Source organism: Lathamus discolor, chromosome 4 (genome assembly GCF_037157495.1).
Source record: "Lathamus discolor isolate bLatDis1 chromosome 4, bLatDis1.hap1, whole genome shotgun sequence".
In the NCBI taxonomy this organism is placed as follows: domain Eukaryota; kingdom Metazoa; phylum Chordata; class Aves; order Psittaciformes; family Psittacidae; genus Lathamus; species Lathamus discolor.
The window spans coordinates 34988601-35012117 of NC_088887.1; the positions used below are offsets into that span (position 1 = coordinate 34988601).

Here is a 23517-nt window from a genome sequence, read left to right on the forward strand (position 1 = left end):
TGCATTGTGTGCTCAAAGGCATTCTTTGAGGTGTATGTAGGAGCAAAAGGCTCAAGCAAAGAGGTGTCTTCTGGAGATGGAAGGTAAAACTGCCAGCTCCTGCACAGCTCAAATGTTGACAGCAGTATGCCAGCTTTAGTGTTCAAAGTAGCACCATTTGGTCAACGGATGTGTCCACTTACTGGTTTGATAATCAACCACGATGTAATTGCGATATTGCCTTGAAGCTGGGCTGTATCAAACACTTGAAGTTTTCTTGAAGTTACACCCTCCATTTTTCTTGTCTATCATTCTGATATTTATCATTAGACTCAGCTCCAAGCTGGACTTGGGCTGTTGAGTTTCAAATACTCCCTGTGAGCTAAAACTGTGCTCTGCTGGTAAATGGAACATTTCCTGGACCGTTCTCTGGCACTAGCACCAACTGGCACAAACCAGACTCCCAGAGTCTAAGTGCAGAAGCAAATGTTTAGGAGGCCTGGGACAAAAAGCTTACATGACATACACATCTAACATCAGTCTGTATGCAGATTTAGTGGGCCAGTTCAGCTGTGATGCTGGTAAACAGGAGCAAAAGGCATTCCACTCCCTTGAGCCAAAATTAAGCTTGGTTTGTGAGACCAGTGGTCGGATGGGTACCATTTCCAAGGGTACCTTTGTGCACCAAGGAGAGCCACACTTCCGTGTGCCTCACTAGTCTCTGACAAGTAAGATTTCTGAGACTCTGAAATTTTTCTTTTTACAACATTTTCTGTGTTATGCATATGTAGATCTTTAAAAAGGTACTACCATAGCTCAGTTCTAAAAGGAGCTATTCCTTTTGGGTTCCTAATCGCTGATGTGTCTCTCCCTTTGCTCAGCTTGAAAATTCATTTCCACCCAACATTTCTGCTTTATACAAATCTTGGAAGCTGAAAGTGCAGGTGGAATCCCTGCAAGCTGGAAGCATCATTGTGAGGCTCAGAATCACTGTGCAGGATCCCGAGTTTCCAGTTGATGCCTCCACACTCGCCCCAGTGTTTTCTTACCTGCACAATGGCTCGGTCCTTTTGGTGGATCAGCAAAGCACTGCAGTAGAAGGTAATTACTTACTTTTTTACAAGAAAAGTGTCTGTATTTTGATGGTGCACACTATCACCAGCATTCTTCATCAAAAGTACTTTATAGAGAGACGAAGTACATGGTTTGTTGGAGGGAAAACCATGACGTGAGAACTCCTCTGTGGGCTTTTACCCATAAGCTCAGAAGGGGTCGGAAGAAGTAGCATTGGCTGCCTCTAGGTGCCTGCAGATATTGCGGCCCTCCACTGTGTTTAAGGAGGAGTGGAACTCTTGGTTTCCTCATTAATTTTCTTCCCTTTCCTCTTTGTGAACAGTTGGAAGTTTGCCATATCTTTCTCACACTGAACTACAAATAGGATTACTGTGGAATATTTGTAGCCTTTACATACGCATGGCCTCTAGACAGTTTAGTGCTTCAAAGCTGTGGGGCTGTATTTGGGCCAGGGTTTAAGAAATCTAACATCTTCATTATAGAAATCCAGCCAGAGAAATTCCCAGATGTCCTCTCAATGAATAGGACTAAAGAAACGCGCATGGAATTTATGTTAAATGAGGCCTTTGTTTGATCTTTGGTAATCACCATTTTTATCTTCAAAGAGCTAAGTTCTGGCTTCAGGTTTCCAGCTGTAGGAGCCAGCCAGAGTTCAGAAAGTTGCCAAAGGCAACAGAATGGGTTATTCTTCTGTCCCAGTGTATTGAACCCTTAAAAGCTTATTTACTGTGCTCAGGGAAAACTCCCTTTGGGGTTGTAGAGCATATGGAGGTAAAGGAGAACAGGACAGAAAAAAACCCAGAAGAGACAAATTGCACCTGAAGCCTACAAATAACACAGTGGTTGTGGATACTGAATTGCAAGATCCTGATGTGTGCCAAAATATTATTGATCCTGGGCCCGAAAGAGTGGTGAGGGAGAAGGCAATAGATCTGGACTGTTCCTTTGATCGCAGAAAACCAGATGGGTTCCAGTAGCACCACTCAGCCAGGAGCTCAGCCAGCTCCTCCTTATGGGGGAGAAAAAAGGGGGCTATGTCTTGGCTCTACCCAAACAGGCCTTTTAAGGTAGAAAATAAAGTGAAGAAGTGAGGTATATGAAGAAAATATTTGTATAATGGGATGTTTTACTTCCCGATTCCTGGCTGTCCTGGGACATGCTCTTTGATAGTAAGCTCACACAGATCCTCTTGCAGCAGTGGAGCGATGCCACCTGGATCCTGGGTGGAGCCTGGCCACCAAAAGGCTATGTGTTTGATTTAGTGACAGTGGCAGAGCAGGGAATTCAACTTTGAAACATCAAAAGTGAGAAGTCAGAAGGGATAGCATAATTGAAGGGATTGGAGCAATTGCATCTTTCTTTGAAGACTCATAAAGTATTAAGTTTACTGCCATGATGAATAGAGACACTAAAATGTCTGTCTATCGCGTGAGGCATGGTAGGAAAAGAAAAAGGGATGTGTGCTGATTCAGGCTCAAGATCCATCTAGCACAGTATGATGTCCTCAGCAGCACCCAGGAGCCAATTCCTGGAGAAACTAAGATAAGAACAACACAGCAAGTGTAGATGATGCTTCTCACTAATACTCTCTTAGCCACCAACTGTTTTCTGCTCCTGGACTCCCTGAATCCAGAGTGATTTCTGTGGGTTTCTCCTCAGTGGGATCTCCATGAACCCAAGCAAATCTTTACCATCTGCAATATCACTAGTCAAAGAATTTCACAGATTTTTACCTATTGCATTTACCAATTAAAGATACAATGGGTATTCAGAGCAAGTGACAGTAAGCACTGAGAACATAACCGTTTTGGCCTGATGCATGACTGAATGTGGCCGTCAGAGGTTAAGAAATTTGCTTAAAAAGCCATGCTAAGTCATGTGAAGCCATTAGCTATCGCAATGCTAAGTGATGAGAAAGGAAACCCTCTGAGACAGTGGAGCCAGTGACATAAATTATCTGCAATCAGCACAAGAGCATCTCTCTGATGGTGTTTGAAGGGTCACAATTACTTCATAGCATAGTAAGGCATTAACGAGAGCACTTTCATTGCTGATGCTTTAGTCAATCCTGGGTACTTCTGTATTGTCTCCAAGTGGCTTAGGCTGTAACATAATAGGAGATGCTGGTCATAGGCACAAGAAATTGTCTAATGAAAACAATCTTGGATGCAACAGTTATCTAATGAAGAAGAAAAGAGAAAGAATGGAAATATTAGCTGAAGGAAGTAAAAGGGGCTGTCAGCAAAGCAGAAAGATGAACTCATGTATGTGCATGCACACACCTACTCTGTGCTTTCTGTTTCTAGACTGGGACTTTTCTTTGTTTCAGAGAAATAATCAGTCATTAATCCCCGCATGTCTGCAGAACAAGCACTTACAATAATACATTGGTCAAAACAATTTTCTTGCCTCTGATCAGAATCAGTTGTCCAAAGACACAGTTTTCAGTCTAGTTCTCTGCTTTCCCTCACTTACAGCCCTGAGGCTCTCAAGGTGTATGCACAAGGGAGTGCACACTGGGAGGGCTCACGTGGAATTCACTGAGATTATTCATTTCCAAAGTATTTGCCCAGCCTTTGCATGTTTGCTGGGCGCGAATGGTGATATAAGACTGCACATATAAATCCCTAAAGAGTGAAGAGACTGAGCAATAGAATATTTCTATATAAAAAGAAGCATGTCTAACTGATTCAGAGCAACTGAAATTAGACATAAGGAACACCCTTAGAGCATATTCATGCATTGATGAAGTAGGATCTCTTTCCTAAGACTACCAGAAAGAGGTCACAGTTTTACAGTATTATCTTTGACAAGAAAGCTTTTATAAAAAGAGTTTTGCCCTTAGCACTTTCTCCGTTATGAACTGAAGAGTGCTTCTCGTGGGAGTTACTTGTATTTACCTTTTATTTGAGGCAGAAGATTATTTGCATTACTTGATATTCTATCTACTGGTAGCTAGTGGTAACAGTTCTACTCACTGCCTGATGTATCTGGAGGTACTGTATGCAGAACTTGGTACAATCGATGCTTTTGCTATAGCTGTAGTACAAATTTACAGTATCTTTTTTCACTTCAAATAAGTGTTTACTTAAAAAAAAATAATTCAGAAGTTTTTACCTGGAGAAAATATTTTTCAGAGTACAAAGACAAAGGCTGATTTTCAGGGAAGATAATAACAACGCAGGCAGCGTTGTGCATCACTCAGAGCCTGGCTGTCACGTAAGTGATGAGAAAAGAAAACCATGTTCACGAATTCAAAAACTGAAGAAAGGACTACTTCAGGGTTATTTATTTCTACCTTAATGCAGCCAGAAGGGAGGCTATCTGACCAGTGTTCTGGTTTTGGCCTTACAGACTGGGATGAATGTACTTCTCGTGTGGAGAATGACTGCTCTATGTTTGCGGAGTGTATCAACCTGATGGGCTCATACACGTGCAGATGCAAGACAACCATGGATACCAACCCATCCCGACCTGGAAGAAACTGTGAGGGTGAGCAAAAGACTGGCATGTAGTTTCCCTTTGGCATGAATGGTTGGAATTGTTTTACCTCTGCTTTTATTGCAACTATTTGTATAGTGTAGAATGTGTATATAGATGCAGTCTCTGGCTGAAGGCCTATATATGATCTGTCTCTGAACCTTATATGCATCTTCAGGTGAAATCTTTCTGAGATCCTCCTTTGCTTAGCTTACTAACTGACTGCTGAGGAACATAAGGCATACCTTTTCCTCTTTTGGTATGTCTGTGGCTAATTTCCTCCCACTGTAATGATCCATGGCCTCCCAGCCAGAAGAAAAGACCCAGGAATCAAATTTGCTTCTTTGTGTAGGTACAAACCAGGTTCAACATCATAACAATCACATATACCATAATGTGTTAACGAAATATCCAAGAACCATTTCTGTAACGCTACTATCCATGGCTGAGTGCTCTCAGCCTCATTTTCAGGCCAGACCCTGTTGCGTTCTCATCTTGTTTGAGGTCCCATTTCAATGTGTTTGCTGTGTTTCAGGTGAGATTGTGGACCCTCTCACTGAAACAACGGCTCCTGAAATAACAAACGGCACAGAGTTTGCTCCTGAAGAAGTAAGCTCTGCAGACCCTTCCTCCCCTGACACCACAGAGATGGTGGCTGCTGTAGGCTCTGAGACTAGCACCGCAGTACACCTGCCTGCTGCACTGCCGCTGGGTGACGAGCAAGCACCACATGGTCATTCTCCCACTAGTGCTCCTCCAGCCCCTTGGAAAAAAGGCCTGGCGTCACAGATGGACTTTAGCAGGGACAACAGCCCCACCGCCACAGGGGCCACAGCCAGCAAGGAACTGGCCATAAGTCCATTGCAGCAAAGCTCTATTGCAGAGACTTCCCCTGGTGCATTGCAGCAGATGGCTGCTCTCACAAATGCACTCATGGGCATAGTTGGGCAAGGGCAACTCGGTTCATCGCTGGTGTTTCCAAATCAAACAGCTGCCATCAGAAGTCACACAGCTTTTGATGCGCCTCAAGCCAACTCTGAAGATGGCCCCAGTACAGCTCTGCTGGCCATAGGGGATGCCAGTGTTCCCACTACCAACACCACTATAAAACCATATGCAGAGATGGGAAGAGAGAACAGCTCTTGGTCTGAAAACCACCCTGAAGCCCTGGGGTCACCAGCTTTGCCAGGCACCTCTCCAGCTCCCAGCCTGACACCAGTCCTAGCCACGAACCACAGTGAGTATGAGTTTGGCAGGGGCTTACACGTGTAACGATTTGGCTGCATGAGAAGCAAAGCCTCACCAGGAGCCAGGAAAGATGCACATTTGGAATCAGTGGTCTGGGATAAAGGTATCTGAAACTAGTTTTTCTATGCAAGAATTATTTTCTTGCATGATCAGCACTTTTTTCCTATATCAGCATGTCAAAATAATTCCTCTTTCTGGTAATCTAGTAGTCAGTTTCATAAATACCTACTCTGAAAATAGTATTTATTTGGTTGGTTTTTATTCTCAAATCATATGAAGCAAATAATACAGTGCACTGAATGTGGCTCATTGAAATATATGCTGCTCGTCCTTTTGCCACACATCTTGGTTTCTCCTGCATACTCTGGCACCAGGGTGCTGCAGTCGTGGCTGACTATAGTGTTATCTTCGAGACACAGGAAGGCAAATGACCTGTCTTCTCATTCCTCATCCAGTGGAGGATGGATTAGGCAGAGCCCTGCAAATCCCCTCTAGGGCAGGAGTTGCATGGAAACCTTTTGAGATCTGTAATTGAGAGTAACTAGGTTGGTGGGAGGGCTTAATCTGTTTGGGTTTGGGCAGATGTACTGCGGCTAATCAGGGGATTTTTCTGCTGATTGGAGCTGAATCATATTTCAAGGTTAAGAGTCAGATTTGGTCTTCAAATTATGGTTATTTGGGATGGGCGTGCTGCTGTCCCTGCCCATGACTAAATGTCTTTTTTCTTTAGTGTGTCAGAAAGTGCTATGTATTTCAGTTTTGTGTCTGCTTGTCTTTATTCTGCTTCTTAGGCCCTCCACATCTCTCCAACCGAAAAATGCACTCCCCTCTGCTCCTTCCTCTTCCCTTCTCCTCTCTCCTCCTCCTGGGATCTCCACTCATGCAGCCCCACTTCTGCTTCTCCCTCATTTCCTTCTCCCTGGAAAACCTCTGTTTCAGCCGTGTAAGCCCAGCTCTGCTGCTTCTCCAGCCTCTCTTGTACCAGCGTGTGTACTTCTGCAGTCCTGCTCATGCCCCTGTTCAGCTTCTGCCTCCTCTCTTCTTCATGCTGTATCCTTTGCTCTGCCTGGCATGGGTGAAACCTGGGAACAGAGCTGGGAAAATAACTCATTTGGAACCTTGGTGGCCAAATGAAGGAAGCAAACAATTTTGGACCAAACAACATATTGACCTGAATTTAAAAGCTCCCTTTACTCCTTTGCTTTGCTTTGTCCCCACTGCCCTCTGTCAATGTAGGGAAAAGTGAAGAAATTGTTATTGTGGGGTTTTTTTTGGCTGGAAAACAAATTGAAGAATTCTACACAAACAGGTTCAGTTTATAAAAGCTTTTTTTCTTCCCCTGAAATAAATGAATCCAGTATTCAGCCAAATGCTGGGAAAGAAGCTTGTGGAGGGATTATGCCTGGGGAACAAGAAGAAGAGCCACCATAGCGGTATCTCCATAGCCTGGTGCAGGAAATTCAGAGGGAAAAAATATGTTTGGTGAAGTTTAATATATAGCTCCTCCTTGTGGCGACATTTCTGACCTGGAGGGTTAACCTCAGCCAGCTCTTCACGGTCTGTCAAGCCTTTTAAGTACTCTTGAGGGTTTTTTTGTTGTTTGAAAATTGTCTGGGACGTTTTCCCCTCTCGCCATCAGTTAAATGAACGTGGTTTATCTCCTAAATGAACGTGGTTTATCTCTTTTTTTCCCATGTTCACATGACAGGACAAGCCATAGCAAAAAAGCAAGCCCAAATCCTTTGATCTGACCGGTGGTGGTGATGAAGGTTCCCTTGGGATCAGAAGCATACTGAGATAAAGGAAGCCTGCTTCAGCAGCTTGCTTTAAGCAGGCAAAACCCGGTTGGGGTTCATCTTATCTTACAACAGCTGTCTAAAATGTAGATGTCTATTCTCGGGCGGCTGTCTGGCCTTCCTCTGAGGTTGGAGGGAAGACATCGGTGCTGCAATGATTTGCCCTCAGGAGGGACTGGTGTTGCCCTGTTGCATGCAGAGGCAGCTGGGAAGGCTAGCTGAGCCTAGGAGAACAATTCAGGTGCTTGAACATAGCCATAGAGCAACATTTCAGATGCTCCAGAGGATCTAAGGTAAAGCTGGCAGATACAAGACTTCCAGGATGCCAGTGCCCTTCTTGGAAGTCATCTGGGGGTCAGACAGAGCAGATTAAGGTGCTGAATGACTATGTTTAGGCTTTTGGGGTTTCGGCTACATTTCAGAGGGCCAGCCTTCTGCTGTTATGAATTGATGCACACGCCATATTGCTGGACTGTCACACACTTGTTCATGGACTACAGCCCATAAAATATGTATTTTGTCTTTTTCTTACTTTGCAGCTGTCCGGAAGCTTAGTGGCACAGTACGGATAACAAATGTGAAATACTCTCTGGGCTTTGGCAATACAAGCAGTGAGGAATATCAAACCTTTGCACAGCTCTTTGTTGATGAAGTAAGTAGCTAAGAAGGACGGGTCCTATTACCCATCTCAGTGAAACCACATGTACCATCTTTTCCCCATGAAGCCTATATACCACATCTGTAAGGTCTGAGCTCCCCTATCTGAGACTGCAGGATGAGCACGCAGCTGTGTTTAAGAGTGAGATCAGGATTTGGGGATTCTCTTGTGCCTCCATTTCCTCTGCTTCTCAAACCTGGTTATACTGGCTTACCGATTTCCTCCAGGGGTGTGGTGAAAAGTTAATAGATACTTGCGAAGTGCTCTGATATCCTTGCCCTGCACAGCAGTGTATTAATGAACTGTGTGATTGTTTTGCCATCGTACCTTAGAGCTGACATTTCTTGTAATCATCCTTGGTTTTGTAGCCCTGTAGCTGGAAAGGGAGTGGTTTCTTGGTAAGTTACCTCTGCCCTTGCTTCTAATTAGAGAGCAGGCTATCAAAGCACTTTGTGATATCAGCTGTGCCTATAATGCCGTCATAGTTCCCAGGCATTGCCTTTGACAATATCACTCTCCTAATTTCTTAGGGAATTTATCAGAAATTTGCTCCTGCTGGTGTTTACTCAAACACACCTGTGCTTGGAGAACTGCAGTTTATGCTGGGCTCCTTTATTGCCCTCCTTATCTCCCCTGCCTGTGTTTCTGGAGGCCTTTGATAACTGTGCTGGTAACTCCATTGCTGACAATCATATGAATTCTCAAACCCTGCAGAGGCCTCCACAGACTCTCACTGTGTGAGGAGTTAAAACCTGTCACTGAAATACAGCTGCCTGCAGTGGGTGTACTGACAGCAGCGTGCATTCAGGCAGAGGTCAGGCCAGCGTGGGGTTAGAGACAATTGCAAGAAGGGAAAAGTGCGATCTCTTTAGCAATGCATGATGTTTTCTTGGGTATCAAAAAAGTTTCCCGTTGGTCATTACTGGTTTGCACCTTTCCGGATGTGTTAGTGGAGCACAGCTTTCTCTGAGTTGTTTTGGCCTCAAGCTGTCACATCACAAAAACAGTCACAAAATGAGAGTGACATGATTAGCAAAGTGAAAAGGGAGTAATTCTCCGCTGACCTCACTCTCATTCAGCATCACTCTCTGCCTGAGGCTATTTTGGAATAGCATAGCATTAGAATGGACTCAAATTCACTAAGATAACTTCATCCAGAAAATCACCAATACAAATATATTAGGGAAATCTGTAAAACGATTGCATAGAGGAGCTAAAGTAAGTTTTGTGTCAGTTTTACCCAGTTCTCTTCAGGCAGAAAATGATCCCTTTAGAAAATAAGGCACTAACTGCTTTTTCCACCATGCTGCTTTTGTGGATCAGCTGGTGAGATGTGTTAGTGCTGGTTCCATCTACCTCTGAGACACTGTATATAGGTTATAGCTGCATGGCCATTGTATATGGCAAAATATGTTGCGAGTGTTTCATTGCAAATGTGTTTCTAGATGCAAAAAAAAAAAAAAAAAAAAAAAGTTTAGGAAAACAGAAAAATCTGGATTTTTTTTTTTTTGTTTTTAAGTTATAAAGAACAGAAATTGATCCCTTACAGTAAGAGAGGAAAGTTTCACAGGCTTTAAAAGTACTATCAGGTTCCACTTAAGCAGACTTTGCCAGAGATATTTTTATCTCTGTGCAGTCACCATCTACAATTCAAAGCATTTATAAAACCTGATGTGTATAATGTTCTTTAGCATAGAGCTGCCCCAGCACTTAGGTGCCATGTGGTTAAATTGGCAGCACAGCAAATGGAAAATACCATCCTTTGAATAATGTGTAGATGAAAATGAGATAAAAAGTCAGTGTGACAACTTGCACTGTCATTATCCAGACTTGTTTTACCATCCTCCTTGCAATGCATCTGAAAAACAACACAGCTAAGGGTGAGACAGTATTTTCTTCTTCCCGGGTTTTACCCAGCTTGTCGTTTGCAATGGCCAAGGAGAATATCATGGCAGCTAGGGCTTGTCCTCAGGAAAACAAATGAGGAAAACCAAAGGTTTGAATTGAAAAGGCACTCACTGAGGTGCATTGAATACCTGAGTGGAAAAGTTGTTTTGAACGTGGGTGTCTCAACTGCTTTGTGATATCTCAGCTAATGATACCCTTGTCTGCAGTGATCACAATGGTCTGGAGTATGGAGTTTGCGATCTTGCTGAACACAGTGAACGTTAGTACTAAGACAAAGGTTTTAGAGTTTAGAAGCTTGCTCAGAGCCCAGTTCAGAGGGATTCTGTGAGAAGCTCCCCTGGGGGCTAAAGTTGATTTTCAAGAATGCTCTCCTTGGAAGCACAGTAACAGTTCATCCCTGTAAAGGTAAGGGAAGTGGGCAAAGCAGGAGACGCTCTTGGCTTAACTTGGCTTAACTGTGAGCTTCTGAGTCTGCTCCAAACCCAAAAAAGAAGCATACCAGAGATGGAAAAGTGGATGAATACCCATCAAGAACTACAAGGGCATTACCAGGATGTGCAGAGACGCAGTTAGAAAAGCAGAAGCTCAGATCAAAATTGGCCAGAGATGTCAAAAACTACGAGAAAGCAGAAGCAAAAGGAAAATACTGGCTCGCTATTGAGCAGGAGAGGTGAATTAGTCGCCATCAGTGCTGAAAAGGTGGAGGTTCTCCACACTTTCTGTACCTCTGTCTTTACCAGCAGTGTTGGGCCCCAGGTCTTGGGAGCAAAGACCCAGGTTGATGCAAATGCAGACCCACCATCAGTGAAGGAAGACTTGGTATGTGAACTGGTACAGGAGCTTGACCCCTACAAATCAATGGGCCCTGACAATATCCCCCCAAGGGTGTCTGGCTGATGTCATTGTGAGAGTGCTCTCCATAACCTTTGAGAAGTCATGGAGATCAGAGGACGTCCCGGAAGACAGCTAACATTGCCCTGTCCACAAGAAGGGCCTAAAGGAGGATCCAGGAAATTATTGGCTCATCAGATTTACTTCAGTTCCTGGGAAGGTTATGGACTGAATCCCCCTGGGGGCTATCACAAGTCACATACAGCACATGAGTGGGAGAAGCCAGCACGGATTCACCAGGGGCAAACTGTGCTTGACAAAACTGTTCACCTTCTGTGACAAAAGTAACCTGCGTGGTTGATGTGGGACAAGCGGTGGACACTGTCCGCTTGGAGTTCTCCGAGGCTTTTGATGCCGTTTCCCACGTGTTTCTCCTAGAGAAACTGACATGTTATGGTCTAGATGGTGGGTGGGGAAACGGCTGACAGGCCACACCTGGAGGGTGGTGGTAAATAGTTCCTTTTCAAACTGGCAACCTGTCACTAGTGGGGTCCCCTAGGGATCATTATTGGCCTCAGCACTGTTTAGTATCTTCAAAAGTGATCTGGAAGATGGGATCAGGTGTATCCTGACCAAGTTTGCTGATGATACCAAACTGAATGGGGAAGTGGACACTTTGGAAGGGAGAGCCACCCTGTTGGATGACCTGGATAGGATGGAAGAGTGGGCTATCAAGAACCTTATGAAGTTCAACAAAGACAAATGTGAGGTCTTGCACCTGGGAAAACATAATATAAGACTGCAGCACAGGCTGGGATCTACCCAGACGGGGAGCATCTCTAGAACCTGGGGGTCCTGGTGAACAGCAAGCTCAATGTGAGTGAAGGGTGTGCAGCTGTAGCAAAGAAAGCCAACAGGAGGCTGGGTCAAATCAAGAAAGGCATCACCAGTAGAGATAAAGATGTCATGATTCCATTCTACTCAGAACTTGTCAGGTCACACCTGGAGTTCTGTGTTCAGTTTTGGTCCCTGCTGTACAAAAAAGACGTGGACAGGCTGGAGAGGGTCCAGAGAATGGCCACAAAGATGATCAGAGGACTGGGAAACCTGTCGCATGAGGAAAGGCTGAGAGAAGTGGGCCGGTTCACCCTTGAGAAAAGAAGGCTCAGGGGAGACCTCATCACCATGTTCCGGTACTTAAAGGATGACTACAAAGAAGATGGAGACTCCCCTTTTATAAGGAGTCACATGGAAAAGACAGGGGTAATGGACATTCCATTCCCTTAGCACTGGTGTTAATTTTGCTCATGTTCTCTCCCTTTCTTATGGCACTTCTTCTGGCATACTGATTTCTCCTGCTCTGGCACTACTCATGTATCTTTCGTATGCTACAGAAGTTGGAGACTAAATGACGGATCCCAAGATATTCGTAAGAAAGCCTTATACTCAAGGGTGTTATCCATCGAACATTTCCTTCTAAAAAGTTAATTCTTTCTTTTCCTTTTTTCTAGTCCCACTTCATCGACCATTATTTTAATAACCGAGGGCGTGGTGCCTGTGAAATCGTGTAGCCTGCTGGATAAAGGGGTTTGCAGTGTCACCTAGTGGCTAAATGCAAATACCGTCACTGTCCCCTGACGCTTCAAGCTCTGAGACCTGCTTTGGGAGAAATAACGTGAACAAGGACAGAAACAAGCCAACCAACCAACCAACCAAACAAAAGAGACAAAAAAATCCCACTCTCCCAAGACTTAGGTAAAAAGAAGGACCAATAAAATAAAATCTTCAGGACAGATGAAAAGGGTGTACAGGTGAATTCAGGGTTGGGCTAAGAAGATGGCACAGATCTGTGTATTTAATGTCCAGAAGTTCAGACAAAAACTATGAAAAATGAACGCTTACACACATATTCCTGCATTGCTGAGTTAGTGCTAGATACAGATGCTAAGAATCCCACAGGTAACCATACTCTTCAGGTAAACGAAGAATTGGCTTTTTCCTGTTGTGAACATGTTTGATATTTTTAATACAAACTACTTATTGTCCTGGGTTCAGCAGTAGCAGTCATTTTTCTCCTTCTTAGTAGCTGATGCAGCGCTGTGTTTTTGACTTTCAGCCTGGGAACAGTGCTGATAACACCGATGTTTTTTATTTACTGCCCAAATGTTTAGTTTGATCAAGGACTTTCTGAGCCTCATGCTCTGCCAGGGAGGAGGGGAAGCCAGGAGGAAGCAGAAACGGGACACCTGACCCAAGCTAGCCAAAGAGGTATTCCATACCACAGCACGTCATGCCCAGGATGTAACTGAGAGTTACCTGGAAGGGCTGGTTCACTGCAGGGTTTGACTAGGTATCGGTCGGTGCTCGGTTGGGCTGGGGTGGGGGGGGTGAGTTATCGGTCAGTGGGTGGTAAGGTGTTGTATTCTCTTCCCTTGTTATTTCCTTTATCATTATTATTATTGGTGGTAGCAGCAGTGGTTTGTGTCATACCTTAGTTACTGGGCTGTTCTTATCTCAAGCCGTGGGAGTTGCATTCTTTTCACTCTCCTTCCCATACCTCCAGGAGCGGGGGAAGAAAAGTGGGGGAGTGAGAGAGCGACTGCGTGATTTATGGCTGACTGGGTTTAAACCACGACAAGTATTTTATTTTCTGGCAGATTTTAAAGCTTAGTGACTGTACATGTCTTGGCAGGGTGCATTTATTACCACATAATATACACCATACCCTTTTGTACCACAGGTGTATGTAAATTCTCTATGTGTGGTTTTAGTTGCCAAAGGCATTTCCAGAGCCATGCACAAGAAACTCATTATTAATAATCCATGTCCTCTAAAGCTGAATTAATATTAGCCTTGTGTTTTGTCTGGAGTTGATCCTATGAGGTGTTGCCATCTGACCTGTGTCTGCTCCTCCTGTGGCTGGTGCTGGGGCTGGTGCTGAAAGGAATGGCGCTGGGAAAGCAAATGTTGTTGTACATCCCCCTAGGGCTCCTGCATAAGTCCAGGTGCCCTCCCCTACAGACTGCTCTGCTGTGGGAGGAGGAACAGCTGGTCCCATGGGTGGCTGCCCTCCAAAGGTACGCAGCCTTGGAGGGTGGAAAGGGAAGAGGTTGAACACACAGCTCCAGTCCCTTTTATCTCTTCAAGGCGGGTTGGTGCCTCCGTCTGAGCTGGGCGGTGGAGAGGCTGAGCGGCCCAGCTGATGCAAAGTCTCACGATGGGCTGTGTTTTTCCATCCTGCAGAAAGCAGGGACCATCCTTTTTTCCACTGTGGTAAGGGAGGTGGCTTCTGGGGCTATGATGACTAAGGCTCAGTGATTTGAAAAGAGTGGCATTTTCTTTCTTAGGTGAGTGGTGACGTCCAAGGTTAGTGTGTACTGACTGTGAATGTTTATTTTATCGAGTTCTCTAGATTGACCTAAGTTCAGCTGCGATCTGGTGCTGCAATACTTTGAGGGTGACTGTTGCTATTCAGAACAGTGCAGAGCCATTTCCTAGCCTGGTGCTTGGGCTCTCAGGGAGGACCGTGAGGCAGGGCTGTGTGCCCTGCAACAGACAGAATTTGCAGAAGTGCCATGATACTCCTTAGGGAAGACTTTAATGAAATATTTCTGAAATCAGGTTGAAGACTTGGCTCTGGTGACAGATCACCTGTGAAGAACGGCTTGAGGTTGGTCTGCTCTAAGCTGAACATACCTGAGCTGAGGGAGCCCTCTGAGACATATAAGCAGTGTGGAGTGTCAGGAAGTATCTCCACTTCCATCAGCAGCTCCTCCTTGTCTTGGGTTGCCCTCTCTCCCTGAAGGTTACGGGAGCTTCCCTTCAGTCTCCTCTCTCCCTTTCTGTTACCAGAGGCAAGGAACTGTGCCAAATGACAGACAAGGTATCTTAATCACATAGCCTATTTAATATTAATAGTTAAATATACACTGTACCCTTCAGCAGCTGTGGAGTGGAAACATTATAAAACAAAAGGTCAATTTGCTGCTGCTTCCCTCTAGAGTACAAAGCAAAACTGTGATGCATAATGCTCTCTTCTAGGCAGTGTACAAAGCCTAAAATGTAATTACTTCTATCCGTCCATCTCCACCTGTGTTTTGTTTTCTTGCAGGTACATAAATCTCTGCCCCCTGAAGTTCTTCAGCAGATGGATGCTGGTCTGATTAAAGTGTTGATAACGGGTATTACTAATGGGAGCACAGTGGTAAGTTTCAATTTACTGATTGCAGAAGATGTGGATATCTACTACATCATCACCACTTTTCGTGATGCCTTTGAACACAGCTCCTATTTCACAGTTGACAAGAGCAGTCTCTCCATAAACGGTAAGGGGCAGCTTGCATCCGAATAGTTCTTCAGAGCTAGAAACATGCTAAAGCCTGTTATTACTCTGTATTTTTGAGGTGAAAGTATCTGTAAAATGGATGAAAAGCCATTCTCTCTCCTTATATTGCTCCTGCTTATCCATCCGATCAGCTTTTTTTCAGAGAATATCAAAAGATGAAATAAGAATTGAGTTACTCCTGACCCAAAAGGACAAAGCCAATTGAACTTTTTTGTCTATAGCTAGCACTAATTTTATACAGAAGAAGATATGGAGATGTTAGAAACAGTGGTCACAGACTGAGGGGTTTATAAGCTACCAGAAGAAATAGGTCCCTGTACACAGACATAACCAGCTCTACTTAAAATAATAAGGAAACACATTACCCTCTTCTTTGCATCGATGATTTTGTATGAGATGAAACCCCAAGAAACAAATACACAAACACGTGCATTCTTCTGCAGTGAGGGTGTGTGTTTGCCTCACACATCTGTGGGTCAGGACTTCAGGTGAAAGTCCACACTTTACCAAAACCAGCACAATGGCTGGTTGTACAGCTTCTTTTCCTTTATGTCAGTAACCAGAAACTTTGCTCTCCTGACTAACTGCTGTCGAATCCCGTTTCATGGGTCAGTGTTTCATCTCTAAAAAAGCATACCAAATTCTGTGTCTATACACATTTGTCCAAAGGACGTTGTTGTAAGGTATCAACTAGAATCTCACACACAATGACTTCAGAAACATGTATATGGTCTGCCCTGTACATTCTCTTTGCCTGTTATCCTCACAGCTGTGAATCTGGAAAGTTCCACATCCTGTGAATTATTAAGATCACAACTACCTTGTGGTAGTGCTTTGTAGAGGGCCTGTACCCCTCAAACCTTTGCTAAAACATGGTTTTTTTCAGGGACAGGTCCACACACAGCAGGTGGTTAGTGCTGCTTTCTGAGTCCCACCTATGGTGGTGCATCTTCGTTTGCACGGTTACAATTAAACTGTGCAAATAAAAATGTAAAGAGAAATGGAGGTAAAATACATTTTTCCTTTCAAAAGCGAAAATTTTGGCCAGATAAAAATTAAGAAAGCAACTAGACTGCAACTTGGACCAGTCACACAACCCTCTTCCTTCACTCATGCTGATCATTTTCTTTCCATCTCCTCCGGAGTTTGAAATGGGAAAGGCAGCTGAGGAAGCCTTTGGGTTTAGAAGCATCCCCTTGGGCTGTTGGTCAGTTTAGGAGGATAGGAGCTCTGCAACAGGGTACCTACATTTCAGCGAGTATCTGATCTGTGGTATCTGCATTACTGGTAGCACAGCTCCTGGAGGGTTTTGTCAGTGCCCTGAAATTAGCCCTTTAGGCTGTGTCTCTAGTATCCCACCTTTTCTAAACCCAGCAGCTGCCTGACAAGTACAGCAGAGCATCACAAGTGTAATCCCACCATGATATCATGATAGGACTTGGTTTCAGTTTCAGAGCCATCGCATTTTCATTTATACACTCTCCACCTTTGCCTTTTGCTTAAATACAACCAACAGATTATGATGAGTGCGAGAGTGAAGAAGATGACTGCTCCCCAGATGCCTCGTGCCACAACACGCTTGGGTTCTACCAGTGCAGCTGCAATGAAGGATTTGCTGATGTCCACCCAGAAAAGCCTGGAAGAAGCTGTGAAGGCAAAAAAATACTTAATTATCTAATGGCTAACTGAACACCGAGCAATCTGATCTTTCCTGGGTCATGGTCATACTTGCCACGGGTCTTGAAATTTTGCCAGGGATTAATTTGGTTTGCGGTTTTCAGATGGATCCTAATGGGAAAAGTCTTGCAGTGGACTTCTAAGTATTTCTCAGTGAAATACACTGTCATGAGAGTTTACTATATTAGTATTTAATGTTGCCTTTGTAAGGTTCTTTTAACAGTTCTGTTTTCTCATATTTGCTATTAAAATTAGACGGGATTGTCAAAATTGTTAGTTATTTCCATTAGCAAGAGCAGAGGGGACAGCAGAGATAACAGTGAAGGTAACAGAAAGCACGAGGTACGCAGTTTGAACTCTGTGTGGCAGGAGGAATGAAATGTTGGGCTTAAGGACTATGTTTTTGGATGAGTCAATTCATCTAGCTTCTTTTTTTCCTTAGAGCATTTGTTAGCTGACATCTGAGGGGTCTTTAAGCTCCTAAATGCTTTTAGACTTCTTCAGTAATTTATGTTTGCTTTCATAATCACAGTGATAAGCTACTCTTTGTCTGAAATCACAATGATTTGTCAACTGGTGCCAACCTTTGCTCAGTTTTGTTTAACCAAGGTATTTAGCCCTGTGCTAATGAGCTTTTTCGGAAATCCAGCTCTGCAAGAGCTCATACTTATTTTTCTTTCTCCTACACTCAAACCAGCACCTTTTCAATTTGGGGTGTTTCCGGAAGTGGGGGAGTTGCAGAAGGATGTACAGATTTTATATGTTGCTTGGGAAATAGGTGATATTTGTATGTATAACCCATTAAAATTATTTAAGAGAAAATTTTGTGCCATGAGACACATCCTTTATGTTTCACTGCAAATTGAGTTTATTATCTTGGTGCTTTCTAAGTCAGCAGTGGATGAATACTTACTCAGGTTGTTTCTACCACCCAAGAGCCACAGGGTAACCTCAGAGCCTGTGCTGGGTGTCAGGTGTTTGACACACTCATTGGTCTCAATCTGTGCTTCCCATTTACTCTGCTTGCTTTTTTCCTGAAGCCACGAAAGATTGCTGATGACAAGTTTTTTCAGCTTTCCACTGTGTCTCTCAGGACATGTATGTGCAGTGTGGGCCTGCTGCGGGAAGTTTGTCCCGCATTTCCCCCAAAATGGGTTTTCCAAAGTGCTCAGGGTCATATCTTTGGGTACCAACTGATCACAAAAGGGGCCAGGTTTGTTAACAAACTGCTCCTGTTTGTGCCCCACATCCAGAAGTGTGCAGTCTCCTGCAGTAGTAGGCAAAAACATATGAACATTTCCTGAGCAGCTTACAGTTGGGGATCTCTCCAAGCACTGATCTTCCAAAAGCTGTGTATACATGTTTTACCTGAACACACTAATTACTGCAGCTCGCAGGAAATACAGCACTTTAGCTTTACTCACAGGCACTGTATGTATCTCTTGGGCACTCCCTTAAAACAAGTCACAGCTCTGGCAGTAAGAAGAGAGGGTTAAAAAAACATAAGAAGCTGGTTTTCTGCCAGTAATTGGGTTTCCTCCTAAGAGTTTGGTTTTACCTTATGAAATCAATCTGAACCTGTAAATTACAACAGAACCTTTGTTTTTGGCTTTCTTCAGCATTTCCCATCAGCCCGGAGGCAACAGCGATGGATGAGAAACCTGTACACAGCACAGTTTTACCTGCGACATCTTTGCAAACTTCAACTCATGTTCCTTCCTCTACTTCAGTGGACCTTACTACTGAGTGCAAAGGTCTGGAGGACACCACATTCTCCAGTGTGGTGCTGCCTCTTCTCACCATGGATCCTGCATCAACTCCTGGTGTTTCTCCTCAAGCATCTCCTGTTTCCCTCATTAAACCTGCCCAGGAGGTTTCCATTAAAGATGCAGTGGAAGTATTTTGTGGAATCGAGAAGATTGTCCTTGCCATCCAGAAGAGATTTTTACAGCAGGAGTCTATTCCTGAAACCTCCCTGTACCTGGGGGAGCCTCGCTGCAACGTGAGCATCAGCAACGGCACTCACGTTGTGCTGCAGGCAGGCTGGCGTGACTGTGGCACTGAAGTTGAGACTGTAAGTCCCCTGAGCTGGTGAATGCGGAGAAGCCCCACAGCATTTGTTTGTCAGTGGGAGGGAAGGTATGGGAGGGGCAATGGCAGATGCTTAGCTGGGTGCTACAGTCTATTGATTGCTGAAATGTTGGACTAAGAAATTTCTTTGCAGAAAGAAACCCCCTTCCCATGATGGAAAATTACCTCTTTGGGACCGGGGGCAAGCAAGAAAGAGAAGGGGCAAGAAAGAGACCAGGCAGCAAAACTCCGGGGCCTCTCCAAACTGAGAGTCAATTCCCATGCCTCTCTGGGTTTCCTTTGTAGCTGTCGGAAGCTTCTCTTTTCTTAATTTCATTATTGCATGTACATGAATGCTCCAATTGCCACCAGTAGTGGGGACAAAAAGTGATGGCTATTTCCTTGGATCCCAAATGAAAGGCTGTGCTCAGGCCACACCAAAGTAGAGAAAGTCCCTTGTGGAACAATAATCATTGCAGGCTGAGAAAGAGGAGGAAGGTCGGCGGATTTTCATTGTCTCGCTGTACGGCAACTAAAATACAGAGGTTTAATCTGTTTCATTTTTGCAGCTAGGAGAATGTATAGTGCCTAAGCACTTGAAGCTGGTAAGCCTGTAGCTCTGCTATACCCCTGGAAACACTGATGTTTACAGGTTGTGCTTTCTTCTTTCTGCGTTGCAGAACATGACTAATACAGTAGTGAAAACCATCCTCCGGAATGATGGTTCTGCTCAGGGAGTAATCCACCACTTAAAAGTTGCTAGCCCCATTCACTGTGTGTTTCAAAATGATCTCTTGACTTCCTCTGGATACACTGCAGAAGGGTAAGTAACAACTTGGCCTGCTTTGAAATGCTGCTGTGTGGCTAGGAGCTCCTACAGTGGAAAAATCTCCAGGGGCCTTAGCTGTATCCAGTGACTGCTTGCTATGCCAAGTAGTTGGCCATCCTGTGAGTCCTGTGCTCAGGCAATCCCTTGTATCTGCTTCTCTCTTACTCCTTGTAATGTGTCAATAAATCCAACTGTCAACAAGATTGGCTGTTGTCTGGCTAAACCACAGATGAAAATATGCCTTTGGGAGCTACCGATGCAGGTTCAGGAGTCAGAATTCCCAACCTCTCTTCACTTTCCAGGGCAATCACATGTAGCAATAACAGCGTTTTCCTGCTTTTAGAACAGAACAATGATTTTTCAACCGATGTAGGCATGCAGACCGCTATGTGGGTTCTGAGGATTGCAATTTTTAACTCCTACAAATACATATCTGATCAGCTTGTAATGCGAGTACATTTTTATGGAAGGCCCCGTCTTCAAGTAAGATGGAATCAAATGCACTGTTCACAGAAAGCCAAGCACATTCTCACAGAAGAGGTGGCAGCACAAGCTTTGCTTTGGTGATGAATGGTCTCTCTTCATGCAAGTGCACCTCCTCTCTCTTGCCTAGCACCATGCTTATGCTATCGTTACCAAATCCACCTTCTGCTTTATAACTCTGTCCAAACACTGTATTTTCCTTTCTATTCCCCCACAAAGTCTTTGCCAGGGCCCTTCTCTCTGAGCTTTATCATTCTCTCATGTCCCTCCCTTACTGTTCAGATTTGCCCCTTCTATTTTTTTCTCTTCTGCACTAAGCTTTTTCTGTCCTTATTTTGAACTTTGAGAGAGTTCATAGTCTTGTTTCCCTTTTGCCTCACTTACCTATCTCTCTGCTTTATTTGTATTGCCAAGACATTCCACCCTTTGGGTTTGCACGCTTGTGTTCCCATGCTCCCTACATTTCCAATTAAAAACTTGGTGCATTTTCATCCTTTCCTATTGAACAGTGCCCTAACATCCTGGACTACTTAAATGTGCAAGGAGTGGGGAAATGGGCACTGATTTATGACTTATAGAAACAAGCAGTCAAATCTGTAGTCTTTAAAGGAGGTTTATTGGTGTTTCAGACTTTACACCATCTTTGAGGATCTGCATGGATCTGGACACTTCAGAACAGAAATGCAGTTGTTTATTGGAAACTCCCCAATACCAAAAAATTTCAGCATCTCTGCCAGTGATGATGTACTGATTGAAGTGGGAATCCAGAGAGCAGACAGCAAGCTCAAGGTGGTCCTAACTGACTGCTGGGCAACTCCGACTAATAATTCAGTGGATCCCCTCTCGTTTGTTTTTATCAGCAACAGGTACAGCAATGCCACTCACAAATAGCGTGTGTCATACCTCAGATCTTCCAATGGTGCTGAGTAGTAATGTGTTATGTTTTAAATGCCTTTTGTGTGTGTTTTCATCAGTCCCTTACCATTAGGACTGGTCACACCTGCTTTGAACAAGAAAGGTAGGTATGAAAAGAAAAAGTTTTCAATGGGTGATGTGGTGGTTGTCTGAGTTTGTCTTCCCTATAGTTTTCTAAAGAAGCTGTACTTCTGACCTGAACAAATAGGTGGCTTTGACCACTACTACCTACGGTGGTGAAAGAGCATTTGAAAAGTGTGTGCTTCATCTGTGGTTCATCTTACCAAGGACTTAGGTGCCTCTTGGTAATCAAGACATAGGTTAGTTGATTCCTCTGTGTTGTGACTCACACACAATACTAATGCAGCCTCTGGTAAAAAGGGAGGTTTATCCTGCCTGAATCCCTGATCTCACTCCAATGTCATATTCCCTGTGCTCACATGCCACTTTAGCATCCAGGATAGTCCTTTTGCACAGTAACAGAAGCTATTCTCTTTTATATGTTCCTTCAGTTTGCGTTTGGTGAAGCTAAGTTTAAATCCTCCTGTCACTCTTTCCCTTCTTTTCCAACTCTCCAATCATTTCTCAAATCTCCTGTTCTATTTGGCTACTGTCAGAATAAAGCTGCAAATAGCCCTTACACTGCTGGAGAGTTGCTTCGCAGAGGGCCTGGCTGTGACTTTCTAAAGGAGCCTTGCAACCTGAGTTATGTGCTATAACCAGAACATGCTTTCTGTGGCCCTAGCTGCTACGTATGTTTTTTCTCTTCCTTTTCAGCTGTCCCATCCCAAATACATACACCACACTGCTAGAGAATGGGAATTCAAGCAAAGCACAGTTTAAGATGAAAATCTTTTCCTTTGTCAACAATTCCGTGGTTTACTTACACTGCAAAATTCGTATTTGTATGGAGAGACCAGGAAGCACCTGCAGGACAGTAAGTGTTTCGCTCCAATATGCTATTTTTCTCTAACATGCCATATGCAGTCTTGCTATGGAATTGAAGGAGTAATGTTTTCAAACACAGTTTAAAATAGCTATTGAAGTTTTCCTTCATTTTCTGCTGAGAGTAGATAGGGGTGGGAAAGAACTACAACCATATGGAAGTGTCCGCCTTTCTGCCTGTTCCTCATCCTCGTAGTTAAAAGCATGGAGCTTGCACAGAAATGGGCAAACTGAAGCTGGGGGGACCTGAGAACTGAACCTCTCACCTCTGCATAGGGGTGGCTAGAAGGCAGTGAACAGGAGTCACAATGAGATAGGCTGTTCAGAAATGTCTCAGCTCAGATGGACGTGTCACAAAAAGCCAAGCACCCATATTAGCAGTGTCAGCAGGCAAGTCTGAGTACATTTATTTGGGATGTTTTTTCTGTCCTTTTTTTCTTTTCCTTAGGGATTTGCTTCTCCAGGTGAGAGTTTAGGTGCCAGGAAAGGAAATATGGTAGCATTAAGTTTCTAGGGCTGTGACTCTACTAATTGATTATGGCTTTCTAAAAGCCTATTGCTTTTTAAAGCAATAAACCAAGCAGTGTTCTGATAGCATCTTCAGTTTCTAAATATCTGTGCTCCAAAACATTGCTTTGTTTCTTTTTGCTTGTATATAAGTGACACACATTGCTTCATCTAAAAATGTGCTGCTACCATAGAAATAAGGAAAAATAGATTTTGACAATGGCTTTATTTTTTTCTTTATAGCAGACACGCAGGAATTCTCCTCTCCCTCTGCCAGCCTTCCTGGCTTTTTTCCTGTAAAGGATGTTTTCATTAGGAGTTTGGAGTTCTTCCATTGTTTAACACTTTCCTCTAGATCTAAATAACTCAGTTTAAGCCCATTACAAAGCAAATGATCTCTTCCTAAAAGATTACAAATGACTAGCAGAAGATAACCTTTTCCTTTCCAAAGTAAAAAGCTTCCTCCACATTAAACCTCCCCAACAAACTAGTGACAGGAACACAACTGAAAGCTTGAAAGGTGGCTCCAAGTTCATGGCTGAATTTGCACAGTAAAGATCAGTGCTTCAGCAGCCCCCTAAGCCCCCTTTGGAGGAGGTGGTGCCCTCCCCAGGTTCACTGCAGTGGTGCCTTCCTCAAGTTCGCTGCGTGTCCTGCACAGCTGAGGGACATGGTGGTGGGTGCAAATCAGGGAAATAAGAAGGATGGACAGGGCAGGGACTATATGGGCTGGTATGGCGGCTGTAAGGAATCAGTTGCTTTGCTAGGAGTC

At 44.0% G+C, this 23517-nt stretch overlaps 1 protein-coding gene across 1 annotated transcript in view; it reads left to right on the forward strand.

Moving 5' to 3' along the window:
* UMODL1 (uromodulin like 1) overlaps positions 1-23517 on the forward strand; it is a 49399-nt gene that overhangs the window by 19555 nt on the left and 6327 nt on the right. The window contains exons 10-19 of the mRNA XM_065675697.1: positions 861-1080; positions 4408-4545; positions 5069-5770; positions 8117-8229; positions 15086-15299; positions 16836-16973; positions 18616-19070; positions 19747-19889; positions 21008-21244; positions 22071-22230. Coding sequence (XP_065531769.1) covers positions 861-1080; positions 4408-4545; positions 5069-5770; positions 8117-8229; positions 15086-15299; positions 16836-16973; positions 18616-19070; positions 19747-19889; positions 21008-21244; positions 22071-22230 — 2520 coding nt within the window. The remainder of the gene's footprint in view (positions 1-860; positions 1081-4407; positions 4546-5068; positions 5771-8116; positions 8230-15085; positions 15300-16835; positions 16974-18615; positions 19071-19746; positions 19890-21007; positions 21245-22070; positions 22231-23517) is intronic.